We start from the raw sequence: 17,426 nt of genomic DNA on the forward strand, positions 1-17,426 counted from the left end.
TAGAATAAAAATTCATCAGTTTCTTACTGATGGCAGATTTGTCTCATATGTACTCTTGATATATATGTATATATATGGTGCCACGCCATGCCTCATGATTTTTAATTACACAGTTAACACTAGATTCTCTCATTTTAGGTTTACTATGCAAAAAAGAAGCGGAGACACCAACAGGGCCAGGGAGACGATTCTAGTCATAAGAAGGAACGGAAGGTTTACAACGATGGTTATGATGATGATAACTATGATTATATTGTAAAAAACGGAGAAAAGTGGATGGATCGTTACGAAATTGACTCCTTAATAGGCAAAGGTTCCTTTGGACAGGTAATCTAACAAGTTGCTGAATTTTATAAATGAGAACTTCTCAGTGAGTCATGTTATTATCGCCTTTTCTCAGTAGTACTCTTCTAATATTTGTAGATAGATGTAAAGAACGGATATGTAAGTATTTGGGTTATTATAGTTCTCTAAGGTTAGTAAAACTATTATCAGCTGCATCAGCTATAAAAACTCCATTAGACTTTTGTTTGTTTGTTTCACAAAGTTACTATGGCTACCAAGTAGTTACTTTACTAAGTGATTGATTTGAATCACTAACAGATAGTATTGCCTCTTTCACTGGGCTTTTAGTCTCTGGATGGTTCTTCATGATGTATGCTGGAGATAATTACCTTCCTGCCTGATACTCCTCCTCCAAAGGGGGCAACAAATGACCATTTTCAGCTGCCTCCGTAGGTGTCCTCTCACCTTGGAGACTTGGACGCCCAGGGCTGGGCCCCGAGTTTGTCCTCAGCTCCTCCTGCAGCTCCGTCAGGCCTCTCTGAGTGGACAGAGGGTCTCCTGTTAAGTCCTCATGGCATCAGCGTTGCTAGTACTGTGATGGGCATCATTCCGATGGGTGGGATCCTTCAGGCAGCTTCGGCCCGGAAGAGCGAGGAAGCACTCCAGCGGGCCTTGTGTTTCTCTTCATCCCTGGCCTCTTCTCTCCACCTGTGGCTCTCGTCTCTCACTTGCCCAGGATGAAGCGCAGACCTTAACTGTGTTAGCCTCTTGCCTCACCTGTGCCCAGACTCAGAGCTGCCAGACCTCTCTCCTTGCCCTGTTAAAAAGTTTGTATCTGGCTGTGAGGCTCCTGGTTGTTTCCACCTATAAGTCTCCCTGTCTTCTCTCATCCCATGTCATCAAGTCACAGAGCTGTTTTGTTTGAGGTATGATTTACTGTTAATCCCAGTCTCCTTTGCCTTGTAGCTTTTGTGCAGTGAGTCAGTTATTAATTTGCAGTACAAATAATTCTTGTGGCTTTTTTGGTGATTTTTTTTTTTGAGATTGTTTTTGTTTTTTAAACTATGGAACCTGTATACTCTTACTTATCTGGTCCTGCTGTGCAGGAAAGCAAAAATATGCCTCTTTTCAACCAGTGAGGAAAAATTCAGCATGTGTTAGTCTAATTATGCTTAGGGCAAAACAGCCACAGCTCTGGGCCCAGACAGATCAAGCTTAGACCTATAGGGAAATATGAATGAGGTTCTTAGAAGATCTCTGTAGTTCTGCTGTGGCTCTGCCAGGCCTGGTGTTGTGTGTCTAACATGTCTGTCCCTTTCCACGATTCCAGAGACTTTCTGTAATTATACGTAGTTTGGGGTCTTTCCCCTTGATGAGTAACCTCTTCTCCTGAGTCAGGATTCTCAGTGTCTGGGGGAGTCCCTCTTTATGAAAGTATTTATGAAATAAATACTTTCACTTTATGAAAGTGACCCCATGGACTGTAGCCCACCAGGCTCCTCTGTCCATGGGATTCTCCAGGCATGAACACTGGAGTGGGTAGCCATTCCCTTCTCCAGAGGATCTTCCCAACCCAGGGATTGAACCTGAGTCTCCTGCATTGGCAGGTGGATTCCTTACCGTCTGAGCCACCAGGGACGCCCTTTCTTTCACTTTTAACGTTGTGGCAGAAGCAACTTCTGCTTTCTCTACCCAAGCCATTTCAGGAAAGGCATTTCTGAGGCCCGCCTTTTAAGTAAGGCTGTGAACACCCTAGGTAGAGTGATTGTCATCCCCACCTTCAGAATTACCCCGGTGTTCAGGCAGTTCCTCTCTGCAGGACGCTGCTCTGACTTCTGTGGAGTGCGCCGTGAAAACTGGCCGCGCTGCCTGTTCGCTCAGCTTAGTTTCCCTTCAGTACTCAGTCTTTGAGCTCACCGTGACCTTCTCCCTCCCCCTTACTTTAATTTTCTCATACTCTTGCTTCCTAAGATCAAATGAGCATAGCAAACCTGTGACGACATAGCCTTCTTTGACATCCAAACCAGTTTACCAGGTCAGACTGATTGATACCTTTCTCCTAGGCTGGAGTATGTTCAGGGTCAGGACATGTTTGCCGTATTGTCTGGGTCAGACTAAATTCTCTACCAGATCCTCGTCAGAGAAGTGGCTCCTGTGTTTCTTAAGGCAGTGGTCGGCAGTCCTGGTTGCACGTTGAAGTCTTCAGGGTGCTTCGGGGGTCAGGGGGGTGGCGGGGGGGAAGGGAGGACAGTGCCTGGGCGCCAAACAATTAAACCAGACTCTGTGACTGGATTCTGAGCATTGGTATTTTTGAAAACAGCCTACTGAATGTGTCATTCGGGGTTGGAAACATTGCTTTAGCACTGAGCCGGTTAACTATTTGCTAAGTCAGTGAATAGTTGGGCCCCCGTTAGTGGCCTTTGTCCTGGAGACCATTGGGATCCGGGCAGTAGCCTGCAGCTCCTGGGACAGTCTACACGGCCAGTGACACAGAAGAATACCAGACCCGCTCAGTCAGAGGTTTCCATGGGTCCCTCTGATTTAAAAGACACATAAGATTAACTCTTTGCAGAGATACCGTTTTTAAACTATGTATTTTATAATTTATGTGTAAATTTGTAGGAGTGTGAAATTTGTTTTAAATGAGTAAAATTTTAAACTAGAGGTGTGCATAGTGATTTGCACATGACCGTTCCGCTTCCTTAGCATTCATTCTCATTTTAAAACTCAAAATCCCCTAATTACGGCATTTTAAACTTATTTCCTGGTTATTTATCACTTTTAATGCATAAACTAGTTCTTCTGGTATATGTCTAAGTTTTTATCTATGAGAATATAATTTAAATTAAGAAAGTTATCTACATTTTTCAGATAACTTAAAATCTTTTAAATATTTCACACATATGCTTGGAATTTAAGCCAGCTTTTTTTTTTTTTTAATTAAAAGAATAGTTTTAACGATGCTGTTTAGTGAGAAGTTAACAAAAAAAAAAAAAGTACCTGTCAAGAGTCATAATTTACTTCTGAAGGAGGAAAATAGTCTAATTTTAAGAAAGTTGTTCTGTGGATGTTTAAAAATACTGTAAGGATGTGAAAGAAACCCATTTGAAAAATTGATTTAAAGTAACAAAGTAGTGAATAGATGCTACTGAATAGAAATGAGTAGGGTCTCTCTTAGGAGGGAAGGGCAGAGGAAGCATTAGATAAATGTACAGTTAAGGTGAGCTGTAAGCTGTTGTTAAATTGTTCATTAATGAAATATTTATTTTTTTTCTTTTTTAGGTTGTAAAGGCATATGATCGTGTGGAACAGGAATGGGTTGCCATTAAAATAATAAAGAACAAGAAGGCTTTTCTGAATCAAGCCCAGATAGAAGTGCGACTTCTTGAGCTCATGAACAAACATGACACTGAAATGAAATACTATATAGGTAAGCAGGCAGACAGGGCGCAGCGTGCCCGACTCAGATGCCAGTGTGAGCTGTGCTTATTCTTGTGTGAAGAGTGCTAACTGTATCTTAAAGTGATTGAATACAAAGTTCCGTTATTTCGGTTGGAAGGGCATCAATTTATATGTGTTACTTAATACACCAGTAATCTTTTAATCTTTGGGAATGTGCATTCCAGGTGTATGTAGTGTAAAAACAAATGAGAGTTGCGTCTTTTGTTTTTCAACTTGCAAGCATCATTGGTTTGCTTTAATGATGCTTGTTTATCTAGAGAGTTCTCTTTCTGTTAACTTTAATCATTCTAGTACAGCTCAGAAATTAGAAGTGAGCGATTATGTTGTTAATGGTTATAGAACCATTTTTGGAATGTCTGAACCAAGGTGTCAGGCTCTTCTTGAGAAATAGTAGCCTCATTTCTTGAACTCCTGCTGTGTTCCTTACGCTTTTCAGTCCTGTACAGAGGCATTAATAGTAGAATCCGTATATTACAGGTTGTTTGTACAAAGAGTAAGATTTCCAGGGTTCTTGGAGTGAGAATCTTAATCTGCTTTGATCTAACTGCAGAGCTTATGTTTGTTTCCTTATCCTGTGGTGTTTCTTTTGAGTACCGAAAGAGGAGACAGAAGCATTATGAAACTAGTGAAGTCCTGCCCTCTCTGGGGTTGCACAGAGTAGGACACGACTGAAGCGACTTAGCAGCAGCAGCAACAGTGAAGTCTAGGGCCAACTGATATATGGGCAAAACATCTTCTAATTATACATTCTAAGATAGAGACTTTTGTTGTTGTGCAGTCATGTTCAGTCGCTAAGTCCTGTCTGACTGTGACCTCATGGACTGTAGCACACCAGGCTCCTCTGTCCTCCACTGTCTCACAGAGTTTGCTCAATTTCATGTCCTTTGAGTTGATCATTTTCTGCCGCCTCCTTTTCCTTTTACCTTCAGTCTTTCCCAGCATCATGGTGTTTTCCAGTGGGTTGGCCCTTCGTATCAGTTGGCCAAAGCATTTTAGCTTCAGCAACAGTCCTTTCAATGAAAAGAGACTTTAGGACCAGTTAATTACAGACTTAAAAAAAAACAGATGTGTATTAGCAGCTCCCATCCGGAGAAGGCAATGGCACCACACTCCGGTACTCTTGCCTGGAAAATCCCATGGACGGAGGAGCCTGGTAGGCTGGATCGTGAAGAGTTGGACACGACTGAGTGACTTCACTTTCACTTTTCACTTTCCTACATTGGAGAAGGAAATGGCAACCCACTCTAGTGTTCTTGCCTGGAGAATCCCAGGGACGGGGGAGCCTGGTGGGCTTCCGTCTATGGGGTCGCACAGAGCCGGACATGTCCGAAGCAACTTAGCAGCAGCAGCAGCAACTCACATCAGAAATGCTAGCTTTACCTGATAAGCACGAGGTTAAGTTTCATTAGCAGACTCCTGTTTAAGAAATAGAGAGCATTATGTTTCTTTAGTCCTCCCAAAATAATAGAAACAAAAAATTGATGTTTAAAGGTGTATGGTTCAGATAGATTTCATTTATGGAACACCCTTCACTCCCCACTGACATAATAAATGAGCTTATACTATTTTTTTCTTTCTTATTGTCTTTGTAGATACCTGATATAACCCATAGTAATAACATTGTGTTTAAAATCCTTTCTTCTCACATTCATTGCATGTTTGTTGTTCACTCTCATTGTATTTAGTGTAAGGTGGGTGCTTTTCCGTTCAAGGGGCATAGGAGGCTGGGAAGGACATTCTAAGGGTGCTTGACTTACGGTCTTTGAACATAACTCCCCTCTTCTTCCTCACTCTTGTGTGTTTTATTTTGAAGTTTTGCTTAAGTAGTAGAGAAGATGTTGATAGCATCACTATAATTATGTATTTCTGCTTTATTGAAAGAAAACACAAAATATTAGCTACTTGGTTAACTTATAATAATTACGATTTTTGTTTTTAATAAACTGACTTTAGTGATTGCAGGAGTCATTACAGATACTCTTTTAGATGAGTTTTTTTTTTTTTTTTTTTAAAGTTCTTATTTAGGAAGATGGTGAACTCACGTACACTGTCTCAAGAAACTGAGGTTCTGTATTAAAAACAAGCACAGAGAACTTTAGACACTGCCCTGTCAGTAGAGTTAATACATTAAATGTAAGGTGTCTGGGAGTTGTATTGCTCTTTTATGGTGTGATAACTTTAATTTTGAAATGATTTGATCAATTTACTCTTGAGTTTTACAGTCTTAAGTCTTTGAACTTAAAATAATAATCTACTTTTTTACCACATACCATAATTTCTTATCTGGGTTATTTGCTACCAGCCATGGTCTAGTTAAAAAAGCACTCAGTTTAGGTCTAAAACAAAGTCTTGCCAACCCTCCATTTTCCCCAAAGTTCAGTTTAAAAAACTGAACATACATATTTGTATTTGAGCTTCCTTTGACAATGTCTTTAGTGCTCAGCACATTTATTCAGTAAGTGAATGATGAATCAGTGGAATTGAGTGGATTGATCTTCCATCAGAAGAATATTCTGATCATAGCTTCTTAGAGGGATTTTCATAGTCACATTTGAATTCTGACATCAGTTACCTTTTGCATCCCTTTAGTGGCCACTGCTTAATTAGATCAAAACTGTTACTTGGACCATGTCTCTGGGGTATCTTATGTCACGTGGAGCTGTGTTCTTCATTTTAAACCTATGAACTCAGTGATTAAGAGCAGATATTAGACATTCTTATGTAACTGTGGCTGAGCATTGAGTTGTACTGTGGACTCCTATAGAGCTGTGGTAGTTGTTGTATTGTGTTATCCCGACTTGCAATCATTTGTGTCAGGAATGATCTAAAAACAAGAATGGTGAGCTTTCAGGGAGGCAGTTCAGGTCTACCACCAGGACAGCACAGGTATCCCCGTTCTCGGGACCCAGGTACTGAGTAATGCTGTGGTTATTCCAGATAGAGCTGTAGAGAAACCTCTGTTTAAGTTCTACTAAAAGGCCAAGATGGAGGTAGCCTTGACAGATGGTGGTTTTATGTCATCTCAGCTGAGTTACAGGTGCTCAGTTTGGTAGATGTGAGAGCTGTCCTGCTGGAGGGCAGTGACTTCCTCTGGTGTGCAGTTAGCGTTAATACTTAACAGCTGCTGCTGCTGCTGCTGCTAAGTCGCTTCAGTCGTGTCCAGCTCTGTGCGACCCCATAGACGGCGGCCCACCAGGCTCCCCCGTCCCTGGGATTCTCCAGGCAAGAACACTAGAGTGGGTTGCCAATTTCCTTCTCCAATGAGTGAAAGTGAAAAGTGAAAGTGAAGTCGCTCAGTCGTGTCTGACTCTTAGCGACCCCGTGGACTGCAGCCTACCAGGCTCCTCCGTCCATGGGAGTTTCCAGGCAAGAGTACTGGAGTGGGGTGCCATTGCCTTCTCCAATACTTAACAGTACAACTTTTCAAAGCGGTTTATTGACTATCTCAAGCCTTTAAAGAAGGTCAGTAGTGATACCAAGTAATGTATTCTATACTCTTTCCTCATTCGTAAGCCTACTCATAATTTCTTGTGATGGAGCTTTATTTTGAAATCTCCCCAAAGCTTCAATCTTGGATAAGAATCCTATGTACCAGTTTGATGAACGTAATCAAATACATTGATTATGAACTCTTAGTACCTTACAACATGATTTCAAAGCCTTTGCTGTATTTGCCTAAAAGAAAGAAAAATGTCTTCCTTTGACAATTGTTTTAGAAAATTATTGGTGAAATCGTAAGGCTTAGCAGAGCAGATTGTGTATATATATATCAAAGCCTTCCCAGAGAGGTCTGCCATGGATAGCATTGTCACAGGCTGGACATCCCAGTGGCTGGAGCTTAGATGAAGTCATGAGGTGTGGGGGTCTCAGGAAGTCAAAAGTGTTTTCTCTAACATGTGAGGATAAAATTATTATTTAGAGTACTGCGTGTAGGTTTACTGCTTGTGTTTTCAGACCTGACTTAGGCATTTTGGTGGGACTTCTTACATTACATTGCTTATTGGCGGATGGATTCAGCAGATGACTAGTTTCGATATTCTTTTTTTTTTTCCCCCAATATTCTTAACTGCTGAAAGAATGTGCTGCTTACTGCGGAATGCTTATCTCCTAATTTTAATTTGATAAACTTCGCCTTTGACGTTGACATTTTATAGAGTATTGTAGAATTCACCTATGTGTTATTCTCACTTTTTTTTTTTGGTATGTATAATTTAAAATGAAACTTTTTGTTCTCTTACAGTGCATTTAAAACGCCACTTTATGTTTCGAAACCATCTCTGTTTAGTTTTTGAAATGCTGTCCTACAACCTCTACGACTTGCTGAGGAACACCAATTTTCGAGGTGTCTCCTTGAACCTAACACGAAAGTTTGCACAACAGATGTGCACTGCACTGCTTTTCCTTGCGACTCCAGAACTTAGTATCATTCACTGTGACCTAAAACCTGAGAATATCCTTCTTTGTAACCCTAAACGCAGTGCAATCAAGATTGTTGACTTTGGCAGTTCTTGTCAGTTGGGGCAGAGGGTAAGTATATTTCATAACTTGTGATTTAAAGTTAGAATTAGGTAAAACAGTGTAAATAGATATTGAAATCTTACTAATCTGTATACAATTTGAAGGTAATTACAGGATTGTTATCTTTAAAATCTTGAATCACCTGTGTTGATACCTATTTTGGGAAATCCTTTTTTAAATGCAAACATTGATAGTAATACTTTGAATTAGAAGGTATTTGTTTTTCAAAGTTTATGTTAAATTATGTGTGTGCTAAAAGGATATAATTTATATCCATCCTGAGAAAGCAGGATGGATATAAATTATGACATGTGGCCAAGCTAATGGACATACTGGTTTGGTTTAGTTGCTGAGTCGTGTCCGACTATTGCAACCCCATGGACTGTAGCCTGCTAGGCTCCTCTGTCGATGGGATTCTCCAGGCAAGAATACTGGAGTGGGTTGCCATTGTCTTCTTCAGGGGATCTTCCCAACCCAGGGATCGAACCTGGGTCTCCTGCATTGCAGGCATATTCTTTACCAACTGAGCTACGAGGGAAGCCCAGTGGACGTATTAGTTTGTGGTAAACAAACTAATTTTTTGTTTTTGGGTGCTAAAAGCAAACATGTCCATAGCAATATGTAGATTTAGGTTTAGTTGATTAAGAAAGCAAGTTTCTCTCTCTTCTTTCTAGCATTATGAAAACTATTCTGTTTTGCATATGAAACAAAAGTTGTAGGTTGTTCTCTTTGAAACCAGCTAGGATCACTATTTGATACTTTATTTAAAATGTTCCTATTTACTTGTAGATATTGAAATTGCATCTCTTTTTCTTTTTTTCTTAAAGGTAAAAACATAACTGACTTTCAGATATTAGTGTTTCGTATTGGGTTTCCATTTCTTGTTTTTCCAAATTAGTGACATTTTCTGTCTTCTCCAACTTTATTCTAGCTTTTAAATAAACTAGGTTAATTTAATCATGAAGGTTTATGACCAGTTAACAGGATTGTGCTTTTGTTATTTCCTGCCAATTATGGTAGCAAATGCTGCATTAAAGTAATTTTTAAAAATGGAAGGAATAGGAAGCAAAGTTTGCAGTTTCAGTGCCTCTGAAAATCAAGAGATGCTTGTAGTTGTTAATAAGAGATAGAGTATATTATAAATGGAAAATACGTGCCTATATTGAATCATTTGAATAGATTTTAAGGCTTGCAAAATTTTTTCCTTTTTGAACCAAGTCGTATATTCTGTGCTAATATCAAACACTATTATCTCTCTCCTACCAGACGGAGACAACTATACCTTTAGCTTAGTGACTTTTTAATTATTGGGCTGGCCAAAAGTTCGTTCATGTTTTCCCATAAGATGCTTGGAAAAACCCGAGTGAAATTTTTGGCCAACCCAATATGTGACTATGTCAGAATCCCATGGGAAATCGTTTCCAAAATAGACATGCAGCGGGCCTCCTCCAGGTCTGCTGGCTCAGTGTCAGAAGGCAGCAGGCTCAGCCTTGCAGATAGCCCACCCCTGCTCTGCAGCTCGCCAGCTGGGTAGGTGGGTGACAGAATTCTTTCACAAGCTGGGAAACACGAGACTCAGTAGTAGCTTGTCTTTGGGGCTTCAGGGTGCTCTTGGCTTCTAAAAACTGGGTAGTGTACTTCTTCTTCCTGGTCCCTTTCAGTTAGACTTTCTTCACTTCGAAAAGGCCTTAAGGTCGGGTTGACCTGCTTGTGGGGTCATGAGATGATTCTCCGAGGTTCGGCTGGAGTTTGGGGTGGGCCCCAGCAGCTTTCTGAGAAAGCATCTTCGTGCCACTGGCTGCCCGGTTTGAGTATTAAGTTAGGTAGTCTAGTTAGCAGGGTGTTGTTTTGTTTTCTCCCTTTTAATATAAAGCTATCTTTGCTTTTGTGATATTTCTGGATACAAATTTTAAATGGCCAAGTGAAGATGAATTGATCTCTGAAGACATTCTCAGATTATCCCATTGCAAATAATCCATTTCAAGATTTTCTTTTTCTAAGAAGTCTTATGATGGATGGAGGAGGATGGGGTAAAGAAGCGATTAGTCAGAAATGATCCCCAGTTGAATCTTTGCATGGCTGTGTTTCTAGGTTTATCTGTGAGACTAGTACAATACAGGTGTCTGAATTTTCAATTACATTGTACTGAGTTTGACTCTTAATGTTTTGAATTAACCTGAAGAAATTTCATTCTTTAAGTTAATTTAAATATAATTTAGCTGTTAAATTAATGGTAGCCACAGCAGCGAAGAGTAGTTAATAGGGAAATAAATAGTTCTCAATCATATTTTCTTCTAATAAGGCATTATTGTTTTAGGATATATCTTGAGTACCTGTTAGGACTGAACTAAATAAAGGGCTTGAATTTTTTGTATATGCACATTTTGCATTTCAGAGTCTTAGAGTTACCACTCCCTTGAAACATTTAGTTCTTTAAAACAGTATTCATAGTCTAATGTTGAAATCAGTAAGCATTACTGATAACTCAGTTTTTTCTGTTCATGTTAGACTTGTGTTCTTCATACAGTATTGACTACAATTAAACAGAAACTGTTATTGAAATATATTTCAGATATACCAGTATATTCAGAGTCGCTTTTATCGGTCTCCAGAGGTGCTACTGGGAATGCCTTACGACCTTGCTATTGACATGTGGTCCCTTGGGTGTATTTTGGTTGAAATGCACACTGGAGAGCCTCTGTTCAGTGGAGCCAATGAGGTACATGATTTCTTTTTGCTTTTAATCTCTTACAGTATAACCTGGAAATTGTTTTTTAGGAAAACGTTTCTGTTTATCAACCTAAATCATTCAAGTGTTTGGTCAGTTTTAAACTTATTTTATCCATTTAAAATTATTTCAATTATATAATGGTGAGTTTAGAATTATGAGATGGGAAGTGAGATCTTTAAATCTACCAGTGAAGGGGAATAGTAAATTACATTAGAAAATGTTAAGTCTTTTGGTATACATTTTACAGATTTTAAGTATAATAACAGAAAAAGATGATAGTGATGAAATGAGGAACCATCCTAAAAACACTGTAAATTTTGAGAGTATGACATGGAATTAAAGTATTAATAAATGATGACCAGTGGGATTGATAGATATATTTGATCTGAATAATTTAGGGTAAATTAGGACTCTAGAATTTTGGAGCTGCAGGCGAAGTGTAATTCTTGTAGTCAACAAGTGTTCAGTCTGTGTTCTTAGAAGATCTTTGGAGGTCAGAGGCAGTGGTGGGAAGGCGAGGGCGAAGGAGAGTACTAAGCTCCGTACAGTTGGAGGAACGGCTTTCCTTGTCTTTAAAACTGTTTGTGGAGTTTTTTTTGTTTGTTTCCTTTTAAAGAAAATTTAACCATTGCAGATTATGATCAGTCCGTTCATTTATACACGAGAAAAGAAAGGCTAATGACATTTCATGACAAGTGGTGTCATCAAGGAGTGTCAGAAACCTGTCCCCTCCTCCTTCTGCTAGTTCACTTCACTCTCGCCAGTGAGCTGCTCTTTGGCAGTAATTGTTGTGGTGTGTATTTGTTTTTCTTTGAATAATAAATAATATAAAGGTAATAGTACCTTTTTCATGAACTTAAACACCATTAAGATCGCCTGAGAAACTTCAGTGGCTGCCGTCTCACGCATGGTGAAGCCAGAGCCCTTTGAGTAGCTGGGAAACCCCTCCCTCCCTCCGCCTCCTGTCCTCTCTCCGCCTGTCCCTCTGTCTGTCTTCCTGCCCAGTCCCCCCAGCATGCAGCCCTTTCTCAGGTCCCTGGGAGACCATGGCCAGAGGGCCCGCGCGTTGGTGCCCGGGGGCTTTTCTCTTGTGTCACCTGCTTGTGAAGCTTCCATGGCACTGTTTTAAGTTGTGGTGCCCCCCTCACTCGTGTCCTTTTAATTTTCTCCCTTTCCTTAGTCAGTACCCAGTGGATCTTACTATGTGTTTGTTTCTGGATGATTTCTTCCTCTGTAATACAAAGTTTCGGGCAGAGATTTTTGTCTGTTTTATTTACTGCTTGTTCCATGGACATGATTTCTAGCATACAGTGGACACTCAGGTGTTTGAGGGAATGAATCTGCACCTTAGAAAGATACTTTTTTATTAAGTCCACACTTTATTAAGCCTTTCATATATTTTTTTTTTTTTTTAACTCTCCCAAGCTTAAACTTTGCAATCCCCTCCAGTCATTCCTTACTTTCTGTTGTATCCATGACCACCTGCCATCCCATAGATGTGTGTACGTCTTTGCTGAATCGTGTGCCCTCCCCTCTGTGGAATGTGGGGCTTCGGGAGGTAGGGGGTTACCTCTTTCCTTCATCATTGTGTATTTACTGCTGGCAGGAGTGCCTGACACACAGGAGAGACTCTCTCTATTGTAATTTGTGAATGGATGAGCAGATGTAGGATGTTTTACAGTAGAAATTATAGGGTTTTTTTTTTGCTTTTGTTTTTAATACAGGTAGATCAGATGAATAAAATAGTGGAAGTTCTGGGTATTCCGCCTGCTCATATTCTTGACCAAGCACCAAAAGCAAGAAAGTTCTTTGAGAAGTTGCCAGATGGCACTTGGAACTTAAAGAAGACCAAAGACGGAAAACGGGTAAAATAGGGAAATAATATTTTTGAGCCTTTGTTACTTCTTTCACTGAGTTGTCTTTATAACACATTTTTGTATTTATTTGAAAACAGTGTTACTGAAGTCCGCTGTTAACAGTAGTTCTGTTGATGACTCAGGTGTAGATTTTCTTCACAAGTTGGTTTTAGCTTGACCTGAGCTATCTGTATGACCTGAACACTGTTTGGTTAATGCTCAGTATTCTCTTTAAGTCTTCATTTTGAAACTGTCTGCCTGCCTTTTGAGGCCGCTGATCAAATCCCCATGCCTTGTTTCCACAGTAGAATCAGGCAGTTTGACCTTTGTTTCTCATAGTTCGGGTATACATTGGAATCCCAGTTAAGAGTACTGCAGCTGGGAACAGTAGAAATTATAACTGCAGGAATGGCCTTTTTTTGTAGTTCAGATGAAAGCAAAGGATTTCTGACTTAAGCAGTTTGTGACAAGAATCTGAACTGACTGGATGGTCCTTTGATAGATTTCAGTTTCCTAGCTTGGATAACGGGGGTTTCACACCTCTAGAATCTTTCAAAGTGAGGGTTTTAATGCGTTAGATACCTTTTAGTAATTTTCTCTCATCTGAGAACTTTTCAGGCATCTCAACCATGTCAGTTTAGTAGAATAAATGATGACAATTTTGCATCTTGGTTTACATTTTTGTTTTATATATGTTTTGCCATCTAGTTTGTTTCTAGTATTAGATGAATATACTGTATAAATATATGATTGTGTGTGATACATACACCAGAGAGTTTATGATTGTAGTTTTGCGTTTTAACACTTAAGAAATTTTATTTTTGCTGCAGTTTTCATTCTGCCCTTGCGTTTCAGCGATACTGCCACCAGGTGTCATTTCCAGGGAACTGAGGGTGATGCTTATTTGCTGTAATTCACCTTCAGCTCTGGAGTCTTAGCTTCTAATATCAAGTTTTTTTTAATAAGAATATATATATGTAAAACTGTATCTTTCACAGCTGATTTGTAACTTACTGCATTCTGCCCTGTTCTCTAAAGTTTCAGGCAGTGTGATACCCAGCAGCTAAGTTACGCCTCCTGCCCTTAAGGAAGGGGTGGGAAATGCCGAGCAGACATCCTGGGCCCTCCCGCCTCTGTCCATGAGCCTCTGTCAGTCTTGGCCCCTGTCCCAGGGGAGTCCTTCTTAGCTTCACCAGCATTCAGAGTAGCTCTTGGAGTTAATTCTTAATTAGCATGGAGTATGTGATGCCTGCTTTACAGTTTTCTTTCTGATACATACTACTACTTCTTTTTCCAGTTTGAAGTTTTTTTTTTCCTTCATCTGCTAAATTTTTTTTTCTTTTTCTAAATGAGACATTTATTCATTTCCTCAATCTCGGCCTTATAAAACCACAGTTAAGTCACAATGGACTGTAACCTATCATTTTCCCAAAATTGAGCTATAATTATTATTATTTTAAATTATTTGAGGGGAGCATTTCACTCAGAAGAGTAGATAATTTTTTCCCTTAAAATTGAAAGTATCTTGACCTACGTTTAATATACATGAATTAACTGTAGATTTCATGAAATTTTCCTAAGCTGCAATTAAGCAACTGACTTAAGAAACTTAATTTTTAAAAATGTAAAATGATTACTCCTTTTTAAACAGAAATAAATTTCCAGCAACAAAAAATAATCAAATCCGTAACCAAATGGTTACATTATGAAGATGCACTAGGGATTTTAACCATGAATATGAAGAGATGTGCATGTACTTGCGGTATACTTGCTCAGCTTATTTCCATAGTGATTTTATTTTTACTTTTAAGTTCTCATTTTATGTTTCAAGAGCCCATTTCAGCTTCCTAGTAATGAGATCATACCTACTGGCTATTTTTTTTCCTTTGGTGGGAGAGGGTAAAGAATTAAGGTTATAAATGATGCTTTTTTTGTTGAAGTATAGTTGATGTACAAGATGGGTATTTTAAGTTTTTCACTTTGTTGTGTTTTAATTTTTATTTACAACAGTATATCCACTGCCTAAAACATGACATAGACTACTCCCATCACCTCTAGTACCCTTTTCTGTCATCCACTCTCAGTTTCTGATTTCTGTCATCCTAGGTTAGTTTTGACTATTCATAGGCAAAATTCATAAAAGTGGAATCCTGAAGTATTTATTATTTTGTTTCTTTCACGTAACAGGCATTATTTTTGGAGATTCATCCATAGTGTGTCTCAGAAATTACTCCATTTTATTGCTTCACAGTCTTTCTTTGAATGGAAATGCCAAAATTGATCTGTATTTGCCTGTCATTGGATGTTGGGGTTGCTTCTAGTTTAGGACTGTTTCAGTAAGACTACTGGGAACATTTTGATCAATTTCTGTACACATAAGTTTTCGGGTTTTCTGGGGTCACGACTTACAATTGCCAGATCATAGGGTGTCTGCTGTGTTTTCTTTCTTAAGAAAATACCAGTTTCCCAAGGTTCTCTCATTTTATATTCCCACGAGGTTATGAGAGATCCAATTGCATGACATCCTCGCCATTTCATGTGGTTGGTTCTTTTGAGTTTAGCTATTCTAATGGGCATGTAGTGGTTTTCATTTGATTTCTTCATGATTGAGAATATTGACCTGGCCAGCTTTTCATGGGCTCAGTAGCCATTCATGTATCTTCTTTTGTGACCATCTTTCTAGTCTTTTGCCCATTTGTTATTGGGATGTTTAATTATTGGGCTGTAGAAGTTTTTTTTAATGTAATGGATGTAAGTCCTTTGTCACCTGTATGCCAGTATTTATTCCCAGACTGTGGCTTGTCTACTTCTTTTCTTAGTAGCGGTTTTTAATAAAAAATTAATTTTTTATGAACAGTATTTTTTTTATTCTAAGAAATCTTTACTTCCCTCAAGTTTGCGAAGATACTCTCCTTTAAAAGTTTTAAATTGAAATGTGTATAGTTGATTTATAGTATCATATTAGTTTCAGGTGTACAGCACCATGATTCAGTTATAGATAAATACACACACGTATTCTTTTCCCTTATGAGTTTTTACAAAACTGAGCATAGTACCATGTGCTATTCACTAGGTCCTTGTTGGTTATCTATTTTATATCTAGTGGTGTGTGTATTTTATTCCTAATTTAGCCCTCCTACATCCCTTTTCCCTTTGGTAACCGTGAATTTGTTTTCTGTGTCTGTGGGTCTGTTTCTGTTTTGAAAAGAAGTTCATTTGTATCTTTTTTAGATTTCACATATGAGTACTCTATTTGTCCTTGTCTCACTTAGTATGATCATCTCTAGGTCCAGCCATGTTGCTGCGAATGGCATTATTTCATTCTTTTACATCATTGAGTAATATCTCACTGTATGTGTGTGGAATCACACCACCACGTCTTCTCTGTCTGGTCACCTGTCGATGGACATTCGGGTTGCTCTGTGTCTGGGCTGTTGCAGCTGGTTCCGCAGTGAGCCCCGGGTGCATGTCTCTCAGTTACTTTTCTCTGGACGTGCGCCTAGGGATGGGACTGCAGTCCCATGTGGTAGCTCTGGTTTTAGTTTCTTCAGGAGCCTCCACGCTCTTCCCCATAGTGGCTGCACCAGGTTACAGTCCCACTAACACTGGGGGGCGGGTTCTCTTTTCTCCTCTCCGGTATTCGTTATGTATAGACTTTTCATCTCTTTTCCGTGATGACCACTGTGACTGGTGGGAGGTGGTACTTTATCATAGTTTTGATGTGCATTTTCTCTAATAATTAAAGTGACGTTGAGCATCTTTTCATGTGCTTGTTGCTCTTTTCTTGGGGAATCTTACTTTGTGTCTGTGTATATTTATTTTATCAATAACTGGGAGAAGTGTTCATCTTTCATGATGGTATAGGATTTGTCTTAATCTTTTTAGTTTTTTTATTTTTTTTTTCCTTTTAGTTTTCTGTTTTTTGAAGCTCTCTTAATAGGTGTGCCCATTTAGTATTGTTAAAACTTGGTGATAAATTCAGTCTTTCATCACCATGAAATACTCCTTTTTGTCTTTAATATTTTCTTGTGTTTACCTCGTTTGGTATTATTCAAGCTATGCCAATTTTCTAATTCTTAATACTTTTATAGTATTTTTTTTAATCCTTTTACTGTAAACCTGTTCATACTTCTGTATGTAAAATGACTTTTATATAGAGAATGTAGTTGAGTTATGCTGTTTAATCCAGTCAGATAGTATCTTTCTTTCACAATGAATTATTTGGTCCCTAGTTATTCAGAGGATTGGGTTTTAGACTTTTGCCATATGTGTGTTATCTGTTCTTTATTTCCCGCTACTTCTTTCGTGCCGTCTTTGGAGTTGAGTACTTTTGGTGTTTTATTTTATCTTTTCGTACTAACTTTATAGCTATTCCTCTTTGTGTAATTGTTAATGTTGCTCTTATTATATGCCTTTTAACTTACTAGTTGACCTTAACAAAAGGTTACATAACTTGATAAGCTGTGTGATAACCATGTGCTTTTTATCTAATGCCTTCCATCTTTCGTCATCATGTATCACTCATGTGAACAACATTTATGAGATTTTAAAACACATAAAAGATAAAGATAGTG

The 17,426-nt window shown here is 38.8% G+C and overlaps 1 protein-coding gene across 6 annotated transcripts in view; it reads left to right on the forward strand.

Annotated features, from left to right (window-relative positions):
- The window catches only part of DYRK1A (dual specificity tyrosine phosphorylation regulated kinase 1A), a 147,715-nt gene that overhangs the window by 109,774 nt on the left and 20,515 nt on the right, over positions 1–17,426 (forward strand). For all 6 annotated transcript variants that reach the window (XM_055569945.1, XM_055569940.1, XM_055569941.1 and 3 more), the window contains 5 exons: positions 139–327; positions 3,568–3,715; positions 7,988–8,274; positions 10,838–10,984; positions 12,721–12,861. In XM_055569945.1, coding sequence (XP_055425920.1) covers positions 139–327; positions 3,568–3,715; positions 7,988–8,274; positions 10,838–10,984; positions 12,721–12,861 — 912 coding nt within the window. The remainder of the gene's footprint in view (positions 1–138; positions 328–3,567; positions 3,716–7,987; positions 8,275–10,837; positions 10,985–12,720; positions 12,862–17,426) is intronic.

The sequence above is a fragment of the Bubalus kerabau genome, chromosome 2, assembly GCF_029407905.1.
Source record: "Bubalus kerabau isolate K-KA32 ecotype Philippines breed swamp buffalo chromosome 2, PCC_UOA_SB_1v2, whole genome shotgun sequence".
Lineage (NCBI taxonomy): Eukaryota > Metazoa > Chordata > Mammalia > Artiodactyla > Bovidae > Bubalus > Bubalus kerabau.